General features: G+C 46.6%; 2 protein-coding genes and 1 long non-coding RNA gene across 9 annotated transcripts in view; 1 reads left to right on the top strand and 2 right to left on the bottom strand.

The window, feature by feature from the left end:
* Positions 1-17,155, bottom strand: part of LOC132395421 (uncharacterized) — a 65,169-nt gene extending 48,014 nt beyond the window's left edge. Inside the window, exon 1 of the long non-coding RNA XR_009512606.1 lies at positions 17,132-17,155. This is a non-coding gene — a long non-coding RNA (uncharacterized LOC132395421). The remainder of the gene's footprint in view (positions 1-17,131) is intronic.
* jcada (junctional cadherin 5 associated a) overlaps positions 1-20,537 on the top strand; it is a 203,419-nt gene that overhangs the window by 123,950 nt on the left and 58,932 nt on the right. For 6 of the 7 annotated variants that reach the window (XM_059971991.1, XM_059971993.1, XM_059971992.1 and 3 more), the window contains one exon: positions 17,095-17,441. The exons of the other annotated variant lie outside the window; for it this stretch is intronic. In XM_059971991.1, the coding sequence (XP_059827974.1) occupies positions 17,158-17,441 (284 nt within the window). In that variant the 5' untranslated portion in view covers positions 17,095-17,157. The remainder of the gene's footprint in view (positions 1-17,094; positions 17,442-20,537) is intronic. 7 annotated transcript variants of the gene reach the window in all.
* Positions 1,275-16,689, bottom strand: LOC132395420 (uncharacterized). Its single transcript, XM_059971997.1, has 2 exons — positions 16,642-16,689; positions 1,275-2,611 (listed from the first exon to the last, which is right to left on the bottom strand). The coding sequence occupies exon 2, from the start codon at positions 2,201-2,203 to the stop codon at positions 1,391-1,393; it is 813 nt and encodes a 270-aa protein (XP_059827980.1). The 5' UTR covers positions 2,204-2,611; positions 16,642-16,689; the 3' UTR covers positions 1,275-1,390.

Raw genomic sequence — 20,537 nt, 5'->3', positions numbered from 1 at the left:
GGGAGGGTTATGTTATGACTGTGATGAAACTGGCTGAATCCTCAAACCTCTTCAGCCTCTTGTGATACTGTGGATTAGGGCCTCTACACCAGGCTGTTACGCAACCAGACAGAATGCTCACCTATGAATCTTTGTTAACACACTAAATCTCCTCAAACTACCTACAAAGTAGAGCCAAGTGCCTTTGCCATGATTTCATCAATGTATTGGGCCCAGAATTGGGCTCCGAGATGTTGACACTCAGGAAGCTAAAATTGCTCACCCTTTCCACCACTAACTTCTCAACGAGGACTGCTGTGTGTTCTCCCAACTTCCTCTTCCTGAATTCCATAATAAATTCCCCGGTCTTGATGATACTGACACCACTCAACCAGCCAATCTAGCTTCATTCATCAATCCATTAAGCCCATTTTTAATAGCTGTCAACATTCTTGTCTTATCTATTTCCTCCTATCTTCCTCTCTCCCCTACCATTTTACTTAGCAATGCCAGCAAGTTGTCTTTATTAGTTTTATTGTTCTGATTGTAGGTCTACACCCAGAATTCTAGCCAAGCCCCTTTCACGTGCATCTGTGTGTGTGTGTGTGTGTGTGCATGCTTCCTGTTGTGTCTTAGTCACAACATCCTCAACATTTAATACCTCCACTGAAAGATAAGTCATCAAACTAATGCTGTGGTGCCTGTATCTGTGACCTCAGTACTGCAGACTACTGGGTACTATGCAGCATTAGGAAGAAGGAAGATCTGAAAGGCTGGTTCATCAGAAAGCCACCAGTGTTTTCTTTCCTTGACTACTCCTTCCGTGCCTTCCACCCCTTTTTCCTGAAGGTCTGCTCTTTGTCAAAGTAGAGACATCACATGTTGCTTGCCCTAACCACGGAGGTTCCTGTTCCTCTCCATTGAAGGGCACCTCAGTTGTCAAAGGATATTCTGCCTGCTGTGAAAAGAAGGACGAAGGTCTGATAGTGATATGTCAATGAGATCACATCAATACGTCACTCTGAGACGTAAGGCGAGATATCGGCTTTTATTGACTGGAAGAAGGAACAAGCAGTAGTTGACCACCATACTACATCCTGGAGACAGAGAGGCCGGGCTCAGGCCTTGATCGCCTTTATACCGGGGTCAGTGGGAGGAGCCACAGGAGCAGTCAGCAGGGGGCGTGTCCAGACAGGTATATGTAGTTCACCACATTCACCCCCCCCCCCCCTTTGTTTTAAAAGAGTCCCCATGTGGCGAAGTTTCTTACAGGTTAAGTCTATCAGGTGGTCGAATCTGTCGCTGCGATCTACGCAGCACCGGCTGTGATTGCACAGATGCCGGCGGTGGTGGTGATTGCACAGGAGACGGAGGTTGTGCTGGTTCCAGCCCACTAGGCGCCAGTGGTCCCTCACGCATGTGCGAGGCGCCTGGTATATATGCGTACGAAACGCCCGGTAATATGAGTGTCGTGAGGAGTCTGTGTAGGGCCTGGTGTGCGCGGTGTCACTTCGGGTACAGGGTTCATAGTTACTGGAGAATGTTCAGGGTAGTGGTCTGCTGCACCTGCGGGCGCCAGGTCGCGGACGGAGACCGTGTCCTCCCGCCCATCAGGTAAGACCACGTAGGCATACTGGGGGTTTGCATGTAGAAGGTGAACCCTCTCGACCACCGGGGAGTATTTATTACTCCTCACATGTCTCCGGAGCAGCACTGGCCCTGGGGACATCAACCAAACTGGTAGGGTGGTCCCAGTGACAGACTTCCTGGGAAAAGAGAATAGGCGTTCGTGAGGGGTGGCATTGGTGGACGTACATAACAGAGAGCGGATAGAGTGCAGTGCCTCAGGGAGGACCTCCTGCCATCGAGAGACCGGCAACCCTTTTGACTTAAGGGCTAAAAGTGTGGCCTTCCACACTGTGGCATTCTCCCTCTCCACCTGTCCATTTCCTCGGGGATTATAACTCGTGGTCCGACTAGTAGCAATGCCCCTAGCTAGCAGGTACTGGTGCAGCTCGTCTCTCATAAAGGAGGACCCTCTATCACTGTGGATATAGCAGGGATATCCGAACAGAGTGAAGAGCTGGCGCAGGGCTTTTATGACGGACGTGGTAGTGGTGTCGGGGCAGGGAATGGCAAAGGGGAACTGCGTCTCAGAGTGTGTTATTGATGGTGCATCAATTTTATTGACTGGAAGAAGGAACAAGCAGTGAGTGACCACCATACTACATCCTGGAGACTGAGAGGCCGGGCTCAGGCCTTGATCGCCTTTTTACCGGGGTCTGTGGGAGGAGCCACAGGAGCAGTCAGCAGGGGGCGTGTTCAGACAGGTATATGTAGTTCACCACAGAAGCTACATTAGCAAGAGGATGATTTTTCTCTGTGTTGAAGGTACATCTTGGGAGATTTAGAAGGGTTAAGAGGTAGTAGAGGCAGCTGAGAATTTTCTCAGTGCATTGAGAAATGTGTCACATTGTGAGCTGTATGCTTAACACGTGCTCAGTGTACTCACCCTCTTTCAGCAGTCATCCCTTGTCATTTGCACTCTTCAAGTCAACTTCGACATTAAATGGATCTCCCTGTACAATTCCCTTCTCACCTTGACATTTTCTTTGAGGAACTCTATGTAAATCTATAATATAAAAACCTATATAAAGTTATGAAGTTTTTTTTGCTGATTGGGGATTCTTCCAGCCATCCTGTTGAGAGTTGCTGATTTTGCATCTTTTAAACCATTTAACATTTTAAGTTATGCAGGCATTCAAAATTGTGGGAGGGTTTGATGAGGAAGATGCTAAGAGGAATTATGGAAAATAAGATGATGTAAATGAATTGATAGCAAGAAATCTGGCAAGTTCAGACAGTCAGCCTGGTATGATCGGTTACTTGTTCCGGGTTAGACCCTCCTTTACTCTTGGCATGCAATCAGCCCTAAAATTAGATAGTGAAGGAGATTTTATTTATATTATTCTAACAAAGGTGCCTTTGTGTATTCTGATGCAGTACAAATAAATATTCTGCCACCTACATTTGCCACAGCATGTTGCTGTTGAGTCATACCTAGGGATGCATTAATATCGTACGCACATAACAGAACATCAGTGCTGATGGTTGAAATGCTACATTTTTATCAGAAAGTACGTGGTCTTTGTCGTTGTTTAAATGCATTATTGAGACTTTGTGTTTTAAAACCACAGAGCATAAAACAATACACTGCCATCTTGGTAATTCCCCTCCCACTTTCCAAACAGGCACTGCCTGTAAAGCAGAACTTGCCCAGTTCAAACACTTTCTATGCCATGGAAGATTGGCTTTATTTAAGATAAATTGTTATATAGTTATTAGCTTGACAGGTTAGCTATTAAAACATTTTTTAAATAAATTGCTTCTATTTATTATTAGTTCCAGTATTGGTTTAAATATTTACAAGTTTTATCAGTATTTTCTTGCTCCCAATGATCTATGACAACTATCTCAGAGCTGAACTGTTCTACAGAAAAGAAATGCAGTTAGGTGGCCCAAAATAATGTCAGAATATAGCGGTGTGCTACACGCAGCGCTGAAATAACGACACGGAGTCGGTAAACTGCAGTTAAAGAAGATTTTATTCGAACTTCGCGGCTTCGCTTTAAAGCCTCCCTCATCCCGCCCTCCCCGGGCGCGGATGCTGTAGGAGGCACGTATTCACAGTCCCGCGTGAGCTTTTCCCTTTGTTGGTGAAGCAGACCTGGCACCCTTTTGGGACTGGCCTTTATGCCGGCGCGCTGGCTATTTGTGAGTCGGTTCGAGTGCGCTAGGAAGTGGGTCGCCACATAACTCCCCCCCCCAGAACCGGCGATACACCTCCCAATGTCCACAGTCTGGGCCGGACCCTGTTTGGGAGGTCGGCCTCTGCGCTGCGGTGCTGGGAACTCGACTGGTTGCGCCGTCCACATGGGCCGGTTTGAGGCGGTCCACTGTGAATACCTCCTCTCTCCCCCCAACGTTCAGCACGAACGTGGACCCGTTGTTCCTGGGCACTGTGAATGGCCCCTCATAGGGCCGTTGCAGTGGTGGTCGATGCCCGCCCCATCGTACAAACACAAACTTACAGTTCTGCAGGTCTTTGGATACACAGGTCGGGTTCTGCCCATGCTGCGAAGTGGGTACGGGGGCCAGGTCACCGAGCCTCTCGCATAGTCTGCCCAGGACTGCTGTGGGTTCTTCCTCTTGCCCCCTTGGGGCTGGTATGAACTCCCCGGGGACGACCAGGGGTGCGCCGTACACCAACTCAGCCGACGAGGCGTGCAGATCGTCTTTGGGCGTCGTGCGGATGCCGAATAGGACCCAGAGGAGCTCGTCCACCCAGTTGGCTCCTCGCAGGCGGGCCACGAGAGCCGACTTTAGGTGACGGTGGAAACGCTCTACCATGCCGTTCGACTGTGTGTGGTGCAGCTGTGTCCCCAAAAGGCTGGCCATAGCTGACCACAGGCTGGAGGTGAACTGGGCGCCTCTGTCGGAGGTAATGTGGGCCGGTACACCAAAGCGGGACACCCAGGTGGCGATCAGTGCCCAGGCGCAAGATTCGGAGGTGGTGTTGGTGAGCGGGATCGCCTCTGGCCATCTTGTGAACCGGTCCACGATAGTCAGGAGGTGCCGCGCTCCTCACGACACTGGCAGGGGGCCCACAATATCCACATGAATGTGGTCGAAATGCCAGTGGGTGGGGTGGAACTGCTGCGGTGGGGCTTTGGTGTGCCGCTGCACCTTGGCCGTCTGGCAGTGCATGCACGTTTTGGCCCATTCACTGACTTGCTTGCGGAGACCGTGCCAAACGAAACTGCTGGAGACCATCTGGACGGTCGTCCTGATGGAGGGGTGCGCTAAGTTATGAATGGAGTTGAAAATGCGTCACCGCTAAGGTGCCGGGACGACGGGACGGGGCTGGCCGGTGGCGATGTCACAGAGTAGGGTCCTCTCACCTGGGCCTACGGGGAGGTCCTGGAGCTGCAAACCGGAGACTGCGGTTCTGTAACTAGGGATCTCCTCGTCTGCCTGCTGCGCCCCTGCCAGCGCCTCAAAGTCTACCCCTTGGGAAAGGGTATGAATGTTAGGGCGAGACAGCGCATCCGCCACAACATTGTCCTTACCCGAGACGTGCCGGACATCCATTGTGTATTCAGAGATGTAGGACAGATGTTGCTGCTGGCGGGACGACCAGGGATCGGACACCTTCGTGAACGTAAAGGTAAGCGGCTTGTGGTCCGTGAACGCGGTGAAGGGCCTACCTTCTAAGAAGTACCTGAAATGCCGGATTGCCAGGTATAGCACAAACAGTTCCCAGTCAAAAGCACTGTATTTGAGCTCGGGCGGTCGCAGGTGTTTGCTGAAAAACGCCAGGGTTGCCAGCGACCCGCAATGAGTTGCTCTAGTACCCCACTGACTGCCATGTTGGATGTGTCCACTGTGAGGGCGGTAGGGACGTCCATTTTGGGGTGCACTAGCATCGTGGCATTTGCCAAGGTTTCTTTCATTTTAATGAAAGCGGCGGCGGACTCCTCGTCCCAGGTAATGTCCTTGCCCTTTCCCAAAAGCAGGGCGAACAGGGGGCACATGATTCAGGCAGCTGAAGGGAGGAAGCGGTGGTAGAAATTTATCATACCTACGAATTCCTGAAGGCCTTTGATTGTGGTGGGTCGGGGGAAATGGCGGACCGCGTCTACCTTAGCGGGCAAAGGGGTTGCCCCATCTTTAGTAATCCTGTGGCCCAGGAAGTCGATGGTGTCGAGCCCGAACTGGCATTTGGCCGGGTTGATTGTTAGACCGTACTCATTCAGTCGGGCGTAGAGTTGACGGAGGTGGGACAGATGCTCCTGACAACTGCTGCTGGCTATGAGGATGTCGTCCAAATAGATGAATGCGAAGTCCAGGTTGCGTCCCACCACGTCCATTAACCGCTGGAACGTCTGTGCGGCATTCTTCAGGCCAAACGGCATGCGGAGGAACTCGAAAAGGCCGAAAGGGGTGATGAGAGCCGTTTTGCGGACGTCGTCCGGATGCATCGGGATTTGATGGTATCCCCGGACGAGGTTTACCTTGGAGAAGATCCGTGCGCCGTGCAGGTTTGCTGCAAAGTCCTGAATGTGCGGCACAGGGTAGCGGTCCGGTGCGGTAGCCTCGTTCAGCCTGCGGTAGTCGCCGCATGGTCTCCAGCCCCCTGTCGCTTTGGGCACCATGTGCAGGGGGGAGGCCCATGGGCTGTCAGACGCGCGTATGATCCCCAGTTCCTCCATCCTCTTGAACTTCTCCTTTGCCAGCCAGAGCTAGTCCAGGGGAAGCCGCCGAGCACGGGCGTGGAGGGGTTGTCCCTGGGCCGGGATGTGGTGCTGTACACCATGTCGGGGCATGGCTGCCGTGAACTGCGGTGCCAGAACCGATGGGAAATCCGCCAGGACTCTGGTAAAGTCGTTGTCGGACAGCGTGATGGAGTCGAGGTGTGGGGCCGGCAACTGGGCTGCACCCAGGGAGAACGTCTGAAAGGTCTCGGCGTGGACCAGTCACTGCCTCGGCAGGTCGACCAGCAGGCTGTGAGACCACAAAATATCTGCACCCAGAAGCGGTTGGGCTACGGTGGCCAGTGTGAAGTCCCACGCGAACTGGCTGGAGCCGAACTGTAGCTGCACCGTACAAGTGCCGTAGGTCCTTACTGTGCTGTCGTTCACGGCCCTTGGGGGGGGGGACCCAGTGCCCTGTTGCGGGTGTCGTAACTCCTCGGAGGTAAGACGCTAATCTCGGCACCGGTGTCGACCAAAAAACGGCGTCCCGACCTCTTGTCCCACACATACAGGAGACTATCCCGATGGCCAGCCGCTGGAGCCATCAGCGGCGGCTGGCCCTGGCGTTTCCCGGGAACTTGCAGGGCGGGCGACAGCAGCGGGCTTCTGCGCCCCACCTCTGGTGGTAGAAGCACCATTGTTCGTTGGGCTCCACACCCCTGCCTCTGGGGTTAGCGGGCTCTGCGGCCGGGCCTGGACTGGTTTGCTGCTGGGAGCGTGGCCGGGTGATCTGTGCGATGGACGCCCCACTCACCTTCTTGGCGTTCCACAGCAAATCCGCCCGGGCTGCCACCTTCTGGGGGTCACTGAAATCTGTGTCGGACAGCAGCAGGCGTATGTCCTCGGGCAGCTGCTCCAGGAATGCCTGCTCAAACATGAGGCAGGGTTTGTGTCCGTCGGCCAAAGACAACATCTCATTCATTAAAGCCGATGGAGGTCTGTTCCCCAAGCCATCCAGGTGCAGTAAACGGGCAGCCCGCTCACGCCGTGAGTGTCTGAAAGTCCTTATGAGCAGGGCTTTGAATTCCATGTACTTGCCGACCGCTGGGGGAGACTGTATGAACTCCTCAACCTGGGCCGCTGTGTCCTGGTCGAGGGAGCTCACCACGTAGTAGTAACTTGTGTCTTCTGAGGTTATCTGCCGAACGTGGAATTGGGCTTCTGCTTGCTGGAACCATAGGTGAGGTCGCAGCGTCCAGAAGCTTGGCAGTTTCAACAAAACCGCATGAACAGATGCGGCGTCGTTCATCTCCAGTCCAAATATCGTTTGGACCGTCGGGGTCACCAATTGTAGCGGTGTGCTACACGCAGCGCTGAAATAACGACACGGAGTCGGTAAACTGCAGTTAAAGAGATCTTATTTGAACCGCAGCTTCGCTTTAAAGCCTCCCTGATCCTGCCCTCCCCGGGCGCGGATACTGTAGCGACACATATTCACAGTCCCGCGCGAGCTTTTCCCTTTGTTAGTGAAGCAGACCTGGCGCCCTTTTGGGACTGGCCTTTATGCCGGCGCGCTGACTATTTGTGAGCCAGTTCGAGTGCGCTAGGAAGTGGGTCGCCACAAGAAATTATTTTCAAATGTCTTTGATTTAAAATAAGATGTGTTATGGTATTCCATCTCATTGATTGGAATCATAGGAGCCCACAGGGAAGGCTGGACCATTTCCAACATACCAAAAACCATAATTCACAGAATGACGTAGGTTGCAAGCCCATTTGCAGCAAATTCCATTAGTGACTCATCTCATTTTGCATCAGAATTGTAAACTAGCATGAAGGACACTTATCACCACAGATGAAAGTAAAAAAAAAATCACTCCTAATCCAGCATGGGTTTTAATGGCTGAAGTTAATTTATCAGGTATTGTGTGGAATTTTAATGGGAAATGGAGTGATAGGGCTGAGGATGGGGCAGTTGATATACAAGCAGAGGCAATGTGTAGTGAGATTGTCAAGAAGGACAGGCAGATGATAGGGCAAAATTTCCAGTCAGTGTGATCAGCTGTAACAGGGGGTCAAAGCAAGAAGGGTGATGAATACAGGACTGAAGGTGTTACATTTAAATGCACGCATTATATGGAATAATGTAGATGATCTTGTAGTGCAGTTACAGTTTGGCAGGTAGGACATTTTGGGCATCACTTAGTTCTGGCTGAAAGAAAATTACACTTGGGAGCTTAACATCTAAGGATACATATTATATTGAAAGGACAGGCAGGAAGACAGAGGAGGTGGTGTGGTTCTGTTGGTAAAACATGAAATCAAATCCTTAGAAAGAGGTGACATAGGATCAGAAGATATAGAACCTTTTTGGGTAGAGAAACTTTGAGGGTAGAAAGACATTGATGGGAATTATATACAGGCTTTGGAACAGTGGCTAGTATATTGGCTATAAATTACAACAGGAGATAGAAAATGTATGTCAAAAGGGTAATATTACAATATCATGAGAGATTTCAGTATGCATGTAGATTAAGAAATCTAGGTTGGTGCTAGATCTCAAGAGAGAGAATTCGTAGAATGCCTACAAGATGACGTTTTATAGCAGCTTGTGATTGGGCCCATGAAGGGATCAGCTATTCTGGATTGGATGTTGTGTAATGAACTAGTTTTGATTAGGGAGCTTAAGGTAAAGGAACCCTCAGGAGACAGATCATGATAGAATTCACGCTCCAATTTGCGATGGAGGCACTAAAGTCAGATGTGTCAGTATTACAATGGAATAAGGAGAATTATAGAAGCATGAGAGAGAAGCTGGCTAATGTTGATTAGAAGGAGACACTAGCAGGGATGACAGTACATCAGCAATGGTTGGGGTTTCTGGAAACAATTTTGAAGGCACAGGATAGATATATCCCAAGGAAGAAGAAATATTCTAAAGGCAGGATGACACAACTGTGGTTGACAAGGGAAGCTGAAGCCACCATAAAAGCGAAAGAGAGGGCATATAATAGTGCAAAAATGAGTGAGAATTTAGAGGATTGGGAAACTTTTAAAATTCAACTAAAAAGCCATAAAGAGGGAAAAGATGAAATATGAAGTTAAGCTAGCCAATAATATCAAAGAGGATACCAACGTTTTTTCAGATCTACAAAAAGCAGAAGAGAGTAGATATCGGACCACTGGAAAATGACACTGAAGAGTTAGTAATGGGGGACAAGGAAATAGTGGATGAACTGAATAAGTATTTTGCATCGGTTTTCACTGTGGAAAACACTAACAGTACACTGGCGGTTTGAGAGTGTAAGAGAGCAAAAGTGAGTGCAGGTGCTATTACTAGGGAGAAGGTACTTGGGAAATTGAAAAGTCTGAGGTAGATAATTCACCTGGACCAGACAGATTATACCCCAGGGTTCGAAGGAGGTAGTTGAAAAGTTTGTGGAGGCAATAGTGATGATTTTACAAGATTCAATAAATTCTGGCATGATTCTGGAGGATTCTCTTCAAGAATGGAGGGAGGCAGAAGAAAGGAAATTATAGGCCAGTTAGCCTGCCTTCAGTGGTTGGAAAGATGTTGGAAGTCAACTGTTAAGGATGGAGTTTTGGGTTACTTGAAGGAACTTTGCTGAAATAGGCTAACATCACCATGGTTTCCCTTAAGGAAAATCTTGCCTGACAAATCTGTTGGAATTCTTTGAGGAAATAACAAGCAGGATAGCAGGAAAGGGGAATCAGCGGATACTGTGTACTTGGATTTTCAGAAAGCCTTTGATGAGGTGCCACACCTGAGGCTGCTTAGCAGGATAAGAGCCCATGGTATTACAAGAAAAATACTAACCTAGATAGAGCATTGGCTGATTGGCAGGAGGCAAAAAGTCCAAATAACCTCTGATTGGCTGCAGTGACTAGTGGGGTCCTACAGGGGTCTGTGTTGGAACCACTTCTTGTTAAGTTAAATGTCAATGATTTGGTTAACAGAATTGATGGTTTTGTGGCCAAGTCTGCAGACAATATGAAGACAGGTGGAGGGGCAGATAATGTTGAGGGAGCAGGGAGGCTGCAGTAGGAGTTAAGACAGATTAGGAGAATGGGGAAAAAGTGGCAGATGGAATATAATGTTGCGAAGTGCCATGCACTTCGGTGGAAGGAATAAAAGCGTAAACTATTTTCTAAACAGAGAGAAAATTCAAAAATCAGAGATGCAAAGGGTGCAGGATTCTGTAAAGGTTAAGTTCCAGGTTGAGTCTGTGGAGAGGAAGGCATATGCACTGTTAACATTCATTTCTGGAAGACTAGAATAAAAAACTGGGAAGTGTCTTATAAAGCCCCACTTGGAATATTTTGAGCAGTTTTGGGCTCCTTATCTAATAAAGCATGTGGGGAAATTAGAGAGGTTCAAAGGAGTTTCACAAAAATGATTCCGGGAATGAAAGGCTTATCCTACTTGGAGCGTTTGTTGGCCCTGGGCCAGCCCTCGCTGGAATTTAGATGAATGGGGGGGGGGGGGGAATCTCATTGAAACCTGGCTCCTTTCACCCCTTCTTATGCGATGAACTGATTCAGCTGAAGACTGGTTATGCCGATAGTGGGATCTCAGGAGGAAGCTGAGGAGGATCAACCGTACTGTCTGAATACGATTGTGAGTGATTCAGATACAGTATATCCTGGCACTCATTCATTGCTAAATTCTATCACTTTTGACCATGTGGACGTCCTTCATGAATCCTCTGATAGCCCCATGTTAAATTGTCTATTAGGTTTTATGGTGGGGTATAGCAGGACTGCAAAGATCTGATCTGACCTATTGGTTGTTGAATCACTTTGTTAATGGCATACTGCTTTTACAGTTTACCATACAGGTTGTCTCATGTTGCAATTTCACAAAGTTTGCACCTCATTAACTACACACCATTTCTATACCTTTCTGCACCTCATAGTTACGGTAGAGTGAGGGATAGGCCAGAGTTTACGGATAACCATAAGTTTACAGATGTAATCCTGTCCTGACTCATGGATGCCAAGTATTCAGCTGTTACATCTATTCTGAGTCAAACTTGTTTAGCATAATTGTAAAGCTGAACACAATTGAGGTTATCTTCACTGTAAAGTCAGGATTACTTCATTTGGAGCATCATATGATTACAACTATTAGTGCTGTCATTATTCAGGATCATCACCACCCAGCCTCTCCTGATTACTACCATCGGGGAGAAGATACAGGAGCCTAAAGGCACAAACTCAATGTGTAATGAATTGCTTCTTCCCTTCCATCATCACATTTCTGAACAGTCCATGAACTCATGTACACTACCTTGCTATTCCTCTTTCGCACCATTTAGTTTATTATTGTAACTTATAATCATTTTTTATGCCTTATACTGCCCTGCTGCCATCAAACAAAGATTTTCACAACATTTGTCCGTGGTTCTACTGTAAAGATAAAAGAAACAGAAGCCAGAATATATTCCTCATGTCTGCTCTGCCATTCAATAAGATAATGGTTAGTTTCTTTTTCCTGTAGTAACTCTTTATTTCATGATTCTTAAGATATCCAAAAATACCTATCAATCCCTGTCTTGAATCGACTTAACAACTGAACCTCCACAACCACCTTCAGTGTAGAAATCCAAAGGCCTCCCACACTCTGGGTCAATAAATCCCTTCTAATCTCAGACAAAAATCGATGACTCACTCATTTTGGGAGTTTGATCCCTGATTCGAGACATCACAGCTGAACAAAATAGCAGCTCCACAATCTACATTGCTCATTCTTATAATAATGTTGTATTCTCAAAGGGATCTCTCTTATTCACAGTTTGCTTAACTTCTCCTCAGGGCCCCTGACCCACATCAATGTGAACCCTTGTCACACTCTCAATATTGCTTGTAGATCTTTCATTCAGTAGGGAGACTATACTTGTATCTAAAATGTTAATCACATATTCAAGCCTTTCTTGTTCTGATGTTTAAATCTTATTTAGATCAAGGCCAATATATATAATTTATAATATATACCGGTAATTTGCCTTCTGAGTCATTTGTAGTACTGCATGTTAACTTCTACACATTTGTGTACATGGACACTCTGTTTTTTAATATATTTTTCTACTAATATTGTGACATAACATTTTCCACATGCCAAGTCAAATCAAGTTTATCGTCATTTAGCTATATGCAAGTCTATAAAGTATATAAGCATATAATGTATATAGAAACAAGGTAATGTTTCTTTGAAGGAGGGTGTAAAGCACAGTAGTACACATAACACTCCATAAGTTATAGAACATAGAATAGTACAGCATAGTACAGGCCCTTTGGCCCATAATGTTGTGCCTACCCTTAAACCCTGCCTCCCATATAACCCACCACCTTAAATTCCTCCATATACCTGTCTAGTAGTCTCTTAAATTTCACTAGTGTATCTGCCTCCACCACTGACTCAGGCAGTGCATTCCACACACCAACCACTCTCTGAGTAAAAAAACTTCCTCTAATATCCCCCTTGAACTTCCCACCCCTTATCTTAAAGCCACATCCTTTTGTATTGAGCAGTGGTGCCCTGGGAAAGAGGCGCTGGCTGTCCACTCTATCTATTCCTCTTATTATCTTGTATACCTCTATCATGTCTCCTCTCATCCTCCTCTCCAAAGAGTAAAGCCCTAGCTCCCTTAATCTCTGATCATAATGTATACTCTTTAAACCAGGCAGCATCCTGGTAAATCTCCTCTTTCCAATGCTTCCACATCCTTCCTATACTGAGGCAACCAGAACTGAACACAGTACTCTAAGTGTGGCCTAACTAGAGTTTTATAGAGCTGCATCGTTACATTGCAACTCTTAAACTCTATCCCTCGACTTATGAAAGCTAACACCCCATAAGCTTTCTTAACTACCCTATCTACCTGTGAGGCAACTTTCAGAGATCTGTGGACATGTACCCCCAGATCCCTCTGCTCCGCCACACTACCAAGTATCCTGCCATTTACTTTGTACTCTGCCTTGGAGTTTGTCCTTCCAAAGTGTACCACCTCACACTTCACTGGGTTGAACTCCATCTGCCACTTCTCAGCCCACTTCTGCATCTTATCAATGTCTCTCTGCAATCTTCTACAATCCTCTACACTATCCACACCACCACCAATCTTTGTGTCATCTGCAAACTTGTCAACCCAACTTTCTACCCCCACATCCAGGTCATTAATAAAAATCCAAAAAGTAGAGGTCCCAGAACCAACCCTTGTGGGACACCACTAGTCACAACCCTCCAATCCAAATGTACTCCCTCCACCACCACCCTCTGCCTTCTGCAGGCAAGCCAATTCTGAATCCACCTGGCCAAACTTCCCTGGATCCCGTGCCTTCTGACTTTCTGAATAAGCCTACCATGTGGAACCTTGTCAAGTGTCTTACTAAAATCCATGTATATCACATCCACTGCACTACCCTCATCTATATGCCTGGTCACCTCCTCAAAGAACTCTATCAGGTTTGTTAGACACGATCTGCCCTTCACAAAGTCATGCTGACTGTCCCTGAGCAGACCATGATTCTCTAAATGCCCACAGATCCTATCTTTAAGAACCTTTTCCAACAGATTTTCCACCACAGACGTAAGACTCACTGGTCTGTAATTACCTGGACTATCCCTACTACCTTTTTTGAACAAGGGGACAACATTCGCTTCCCTCCAATCCTCCGGTACCATTCCCGTGGACAACGAGGACATAAAGATCCTAGCCAGAGGCTCAGCAATCTCTTCCCTTGCCTTGTGGAGCAGCCTGGGGAACATTCCGTTAGGACCCCAGGATTTATCCGTCCTAATGTATTTTAACAACTCCAACACCTCTTCTCCCTTAATATCAACATGCTCCAGAACATCAACCTCACTCATATTGTCCTCACCATCATCAAGTTCCCTCTCAGTGGTGAATACCGAAGAGAAGTATTCATTGAGGACCTCGCTCACTTCCACAGCCTCCAGGCACATCTTCCCACCTTTATCTCTAATCAGTCCTACCTTCACTCCTGTCATCCTTTTGTTCTTCACATAATTGAAGAATGCCTTGGGGTTTTCCTTTACCCTACTCGCCAAGGCCTTCTCATGCCCCCTTCTTGCTATCCTCTTACTCTTGTGAAAGTAAGGATAAAATCTACAGATGAATCACACATAAATAAAAAACTAAAGTGCATTAATATTAAATAATTGTAAAGTATGGAGTAGATTAACCATTGACACTTTGAATATGAAGTGGCAGGGAGTTCAGAAGCCTACCGACTTGAGGGGAGAACCTATGTCCTCATTTGCTATGTCCTCAGTCATCCACTTCTCCATCCTCTACACCCCTGAAGTCCTTCTACATCCTGTATCCTCCTTGCAAATCACAGCTTTGTATCACCAGGAAATCTGGATATACTGCATTTGATCTTCTCATTCAATTATTGATAAAGGCTGCAAACAGCTGAGGCATCAGCTCCAATGCATCACCCCACTAGTCACAACCTCCAACATAAAATTGGCTGAATTACTCCTACTGTGTTTTCTGTTCATTACTCAATCTTCCATCCATGCCAGCATAACCTCTAATTTTGTTTAATAATCCATACTGCACATTATCAAAACACTTATGAAAGGACACCAACATCAAATCTGCTAATCACCCAGATAGTTAAAACTTCAAGAAGCAAATACATTTGTCATACTGTGTGATTCTACTGTCATATGTCCACATTGACCCTGCATAATCCTATTACGATTTTCAGAGCATTTTATTGTCACTATGTTGGAATCTCTCTGACCTGCAGTTCTTTATTTTCACACTCTCTTCCTTCTTAAAAAAATTGCACCACATTTGCATGACCCACACAGTTCCCCCAGCTTTTTGAGTACTGGTTCAAATTCTAGTATCTATAGTTTCCTATATTTCAACCTTGAAGACCTGAATGTTTGCTTCCCTTGTTCTGTGTTTTTATCAACTATAACCTTCGCTTTATTTTAGATTCACTGCTATTATATTCCTCCACATCACATGTATTCTCACAATCCTGTCTTCTCTTCTAGTCAGAACAACTGACTTTAACACCAACTTTCAAATGTAGCCCCAAATTCTCCAGTCCCATTACTGTCATCAGCCACATTTTATTTTAAGAAGGTGAATAAAAATGTTATTAATATTACAATTGTATAATTTTCAAAAATCATAGTTGATTTGATTGGTAACCACATGGGCATATGCATTTGAAGCAGAAGATGGCCACTCTGCCCCTCTAGACTGTTCTGCCTTTAAGAACATAGCTGATCAGATTGTAACATTAAACCACATATCCAGATTCAGATTATGCTTGACCAGAGGTTTTCATCACAGTAAACAAAGGTGCTTCCTAATGGTTTTCCTTGATCAGCTTTTGCTTATTTTAACTAATAGCATTCAATGTTCATGTTGGAATTTCTATACATTTATCGGGCTGTTGTGAAATGGATCTCTTCAAATTCCGTCAGGGCAGTGGAGAAAGGCCAACTCAGAAATGTGTTCTGCAGTTCCCAGTGATTATGTACACCTCACTGGAGAAACGGGAAGTTAGTGTGCGAAAGACATCAGCAAAGCTTAATGTGCCGGATTTCTGACATTGCAATTAGAAGGTTCACAACCCAACAGGAGCTAAAGCAGAATAAAGTGCCAAGGATAAGAGTAGAAACTTTCTGCAGACAGCCTCCCCTCCTCCGGACGCATCCCACTTTCTCTTCTGCACACAACCTTCCCTCTCCGGACACACATCCTCCTCCTGACAGTCATATACCAGGAGCAGTTGATGCATCTGAGCCAGAACTCAGTTCAGAAAATGAAGAGGAATCTCATTGAAATCCACCAGGTACTGAAAGGGCTGGAGAGCGTGACTGTGGAGAGGGTAGCAGGAGGGGCGGGGATCTCAGCATTGCCTTAGAAATCAAGAGACATCCCTTTAGAACTCAGATGAGGAGGAATTTCTTCAACCAGAGGGTAGTGAATCTGTGAGAATTCATTACTCATTGGATGTATTCAGGACATAAATTTTTAGGATTTTGATTGCTAAGGGTGTTAAGGGCTACTGGGAGAACGTGACGGAAGAATCATGTCATTGAATTGTGGGGTGACTCCAGGCCCGGTGGCGTAATTCTGCTCCTAGTCTCACGCGTCTGCAATACACCTCATCCCCTCCCACGCCCTCCTGACACTCCTCACCTCTCTGGACCCATCTCACTATGCCTCTGGCGCGCCATCTTCCCCCCCCCCCCCCCTTGAAAAACCACACCCTCTCCCGACACTCATACCTCGACCACTTATGTTTACCGCACACAATACATCTTTGGCCATACCCGTCCCCGTTCGAGTTATTTAGTTATTATCGCGGTCAGTTGATGGCATCTGTTCACCTTGACTAACAGCTAAATGTAACATTGGGGTTATTTTCCTCCTCAGCTGCCTCGGTGTGGGGTTGCTGGACCTCTGACCCACGGAATTTTGTTTTACGTGCGGCTTTTAAAAATCGCGAGTTTTCCCTTTTTGGAGTGCCCATTAAGTGCTAAAAGCTGTTGTCAAAAGACAAGGCTCCGATGCCGAGTCAGCAGCTCCCCTCATAGCTGCCTTCTGATAAAAGTGCAGCGAAATATTATCTGGAGGGAAACGGTGCAAACATATTTATAGTGGGTGTCTGAGCGTGTGCAGTTCCGCGCTACAAACTAGATTGCCACAGCGCGATTACGGGGTCAGGACCGGAGTAAAACTGAATCTTAGTAATGTCAGCAAACGGGTTACTAACTGGTGAATCTCGGTAGAAAGAAGATGAACGTTCGGTTACATTCTGCTCTCCTTTTATGCACATACAGTGATGGCTTCTGCTGCAAAGCGGTGCGTCGGTGCTACCTGCTGTGACTGAAGCCTTTGGCAACATGTTCAGCGTGGAGGACCTCCTGATCTCTCATGGCTATCAACCCTCGAAGAGAAATGCAGGGGACAAGCCCCCGTCTTCCTCCTCCTCCGACAGTCTCGAACCCGGAGGCCACTCGGAAGTCAGGCGCAAGCCCGGGTGCGAAGGGGAGAGAGGCGGCGGCGACAGCGGGAGTGGGCAGCCCCGGGTGGAGGACGATCTGAGTGACGGCGAGGGCAGGCCGGTCGGCGGCGGCTGCTGTCCTCAGGTGCACCGTCTGCTCCCGCCGCCGGCCGACGGGAGCCGGTGAGTTGCCTAACTCTTAGAGTGTGCAGTGTGCTCGCATGAATGATGAGACAGTACTCTCGGACTTCCGAGTTCCTTCGCAGTGACCCCGTTGCATTTGCATAGCGCCTCTGGCAACTTTAAAGCCGGCCAAGTGATTTTCTTTTGCAGACACAAGAGAATGCCAATACTGGAATATGGAGCAACAATCTGCTGCAGCAGCTCCGGGAGTCAGCGAGGGTCTAAGTGAAGGGCTAAGACCCGAAACATTCACTGTCACAGATGTTGAGTTTCTCCAGCAGTTTGTGTGCTTGTGCTTTTTTAATGTGTGTCGGTTGGTCACCGCAGTGGTGATGGGGAATATTTACAAGGGCCGGGACAGGGGGTAGTGGATGTATGGAACAAACTGCCGGAGGTGTGATAGAAATGGGTATGATTACAACGTTTAAAATACATTTGGAAAAGTACATGGATAGAAAAGGCTTAGAGGGACATCAAATGCAGATATACAGGACTAGTTCAGCTAGGCTGCTTGGACTGCATGAACCAAATAGCAGTTTCTTCCATGACTGGAATAGAGGACAGAGGGAAAAATTCCAGTGGTAAAAATACTAAAACCCTTGGAGGATTCCAGAGACCAACCCAGCATCAAAAAATCAAATCAATTTAATTATCATTCAAGCCATCCATGAAGGAGACAGCATTTCAACAGGTGAGGAGGTGGTCTATTTAATAAGATCATGGACCATCTAACACTATCCTCAATTCCACCTTGCCACTCCCTTGTAGCTTGATTATTTACTGGTTTCTGTCTTGAATGTATTTTTTATAAATGGCATTTATGACAAGAGGAATTGAGTATGGGAGTAAAGAAGTCCTTCTGCAGCTGTACAGGGCCCTGGTGAGACCCCACCTGGAGTATTGTGTGCAGTTTTGGTCTCCAAATTTGAGGAAGGACATTCTTGCTATTGAGGGAGTGCAGTGTAGGTTCGTGAGGTTAATTCCCGGAATGGCGGGACTGTCATATGTTGAAAGATTGGAGCGACTGGGCTTGTATACACTGGAATTTAGAAGGGTGAGAGGGGATCTGATTGAAACATATAAGATTATTAAGGGATTGGACACGTTGGAGGCAGGAAGCATGTTCCCGCTGATGGGTGAGTCCAGAACTAGAGGCCACAGTTTAAGAATAAGGGGTAGGCCATTTAGAACAGAGATGCGGAAAAACTTTTTCCACCCAGAGAGTGGTGGATATGTGGAATGCTCTGCCCCAGAAGGCAGTGGAGGCCAAGTCTTTGGATGCATTCAAGAGAGAGTTAGATAGAGCTCTTATAGATAGTGGGGTCAAGGGATATGGGGAGAGGGCAGGAACGGGCTACTGATTGTGTATGATCAGCCATGATCACAGTGAATGGCGGTGCTGGCTAGAAGGGCCGAATGCCCTACTCCACCTACTATTGTCTATTAACTGCCCCACTTCCATTACCATCTGAGGCAGTGAATCATCATCCACATTTCATCCTAAACGTGCTAACTCTAATTCTGAACACATTCCCCAATTCCTCATATCCTCATGGGTGAGATAAGGTCATTTTTACTTTACTGTGTATGCATTTTTATTGAATATAGGCCTACCTTACTCAGCCTCCCCCATCAACCGCTACATTCCAGAAATGAACACAGTGAACCTTCTCTGTGCAGCCTCTAATGCAAAATAAAAATAATCCCAGGAATGGAAGGTTTAACATATGAGCAGCGTTTGATGGCCCTGAGGCCTTTACTCAATGGAGTTCAGAAGTTTGAGATGGGATCTCATTGGAAACTGGAAGGCCTGGATAGAGTTGACAAGGAGAGATGTTTCCATTAGTGGAAGAGTCTAGGATCAGAATAAAGGGATGTTCCTTTAAAACTGAGATGAGGAATTTCGTAAGCCAGAGGGCTGAAGATCTGTTGAATCTGTTGCCACAGGAGGCCAAGTACTTGGGTGCATTTAAAGCAAAGATTAACAGGTTCTGTACCGGTAAATGGCTTTGGGGAGAAGGTGGGTGAATGGGGATGAAAACGATCAGCCATGATTTTATAATATGGTTGTGAGGGATAATAAGTCGGCCATGACAGAATATCAGGCCACACTGGATGGGCCGAGTGGCCTAATTCTGCTGCTATGTTTTTATGTGATGTAACCAGCAAGTATCAAGGAACTCTCTTGTTTGGCAGCTTCTATGTCATGGAGATAAATTCACAATTGGTGTACTGTTGGCATTACAGTTAACAGGAGGCCAGGAAATCTGGGATGACCCTATTTTCTTTAGTAATTTCCCACATCCATATTAATAATGGAGTATCAGGGATTTTATTTTCATCAACAACTTCAGCCTGCACTCTAAGGAAATCCTAACGATCCAGCTAAACCGACGATCCTAATTCCTACCATTTGTTCAGAGTGAGGGAAGTCTGTACAGGGAATGAGATCTTCCAAATTGATCTTTGCCACATTTCCCCATGGATTTTGGTCAATCATCAAGCATCAGTGAGATTCACAAGCTGAGCTCTGATTTTATTTGGATTCTGACTACGTGTTAACCATGGGATGCTGTTCCAGTAGATCATGCCAACCTCTTCAGGATAACCAGACCCTGAAGTGGGCCAATTAGGTTAATTAATTTTATTGAACAGACAGTGGTGTCATGGGAAGAAATGGGAAGAGAACAAAGTTTTCTTGACAGCAGGAAATTCATGCCCAGCGCTGGGAGCATTAGCAGCTTTAAGTGACTGAAATCTTGAACTTGTGCTCTCTCCCAAAAGTCTGAGGATACTGAATCAGTTGAAATGTCCAACACTGAGTGATATAAACAATTAGGTATTAACTAATCTTCAAAAGATGTGAAACATTGGCATGTATATAAAAGTTGAGGAAGGTATAAATATAATGGAATTTGTTGCACAAGAATGACTTGGTCCTGTTTGCATTGCACTTTATTATCCAGTCATTTGTCATATGTTATTGAGCAATCTTGACAGGGAGGATGTGGACAGAATATTTCATGTTGTGGGAAAATGGGATATGAAAATGGGCTATCGTCCACTTAAGGCAGAGGTGAGGTATATATTTCACCA

Source organism: Hypanus sabinus, chromosome 6 (genome assembly GCF_030144855.1).
Source record: "Hypanus sabinus isolate sHypSab1 chromosome 6, sHypSab1.hap1, whole genome shotgun sequence".
NCBI classification, from domain to species: Eukaryota; Metazoa; Chordata; class Chondrichthyes; order Myliobatiformes; family Dasyatidae; genus Hypanus; species Hypanus sabinus.
Note: the sequence above shows the minus strand (reverse complement) of the source record. Positions and strands in the feature narration are given on the sequence as shown.

Bases quoted from the DNA above. Each gene is read 5' to 3' on its own strand.
- LOC132395420 (XM_059971997.1), bottom strand. From the start codon at position 2,203: ATGGTGGTCACTCACTGCTTGTTCCTTCTTCCAGTCAATAAAATTGAT.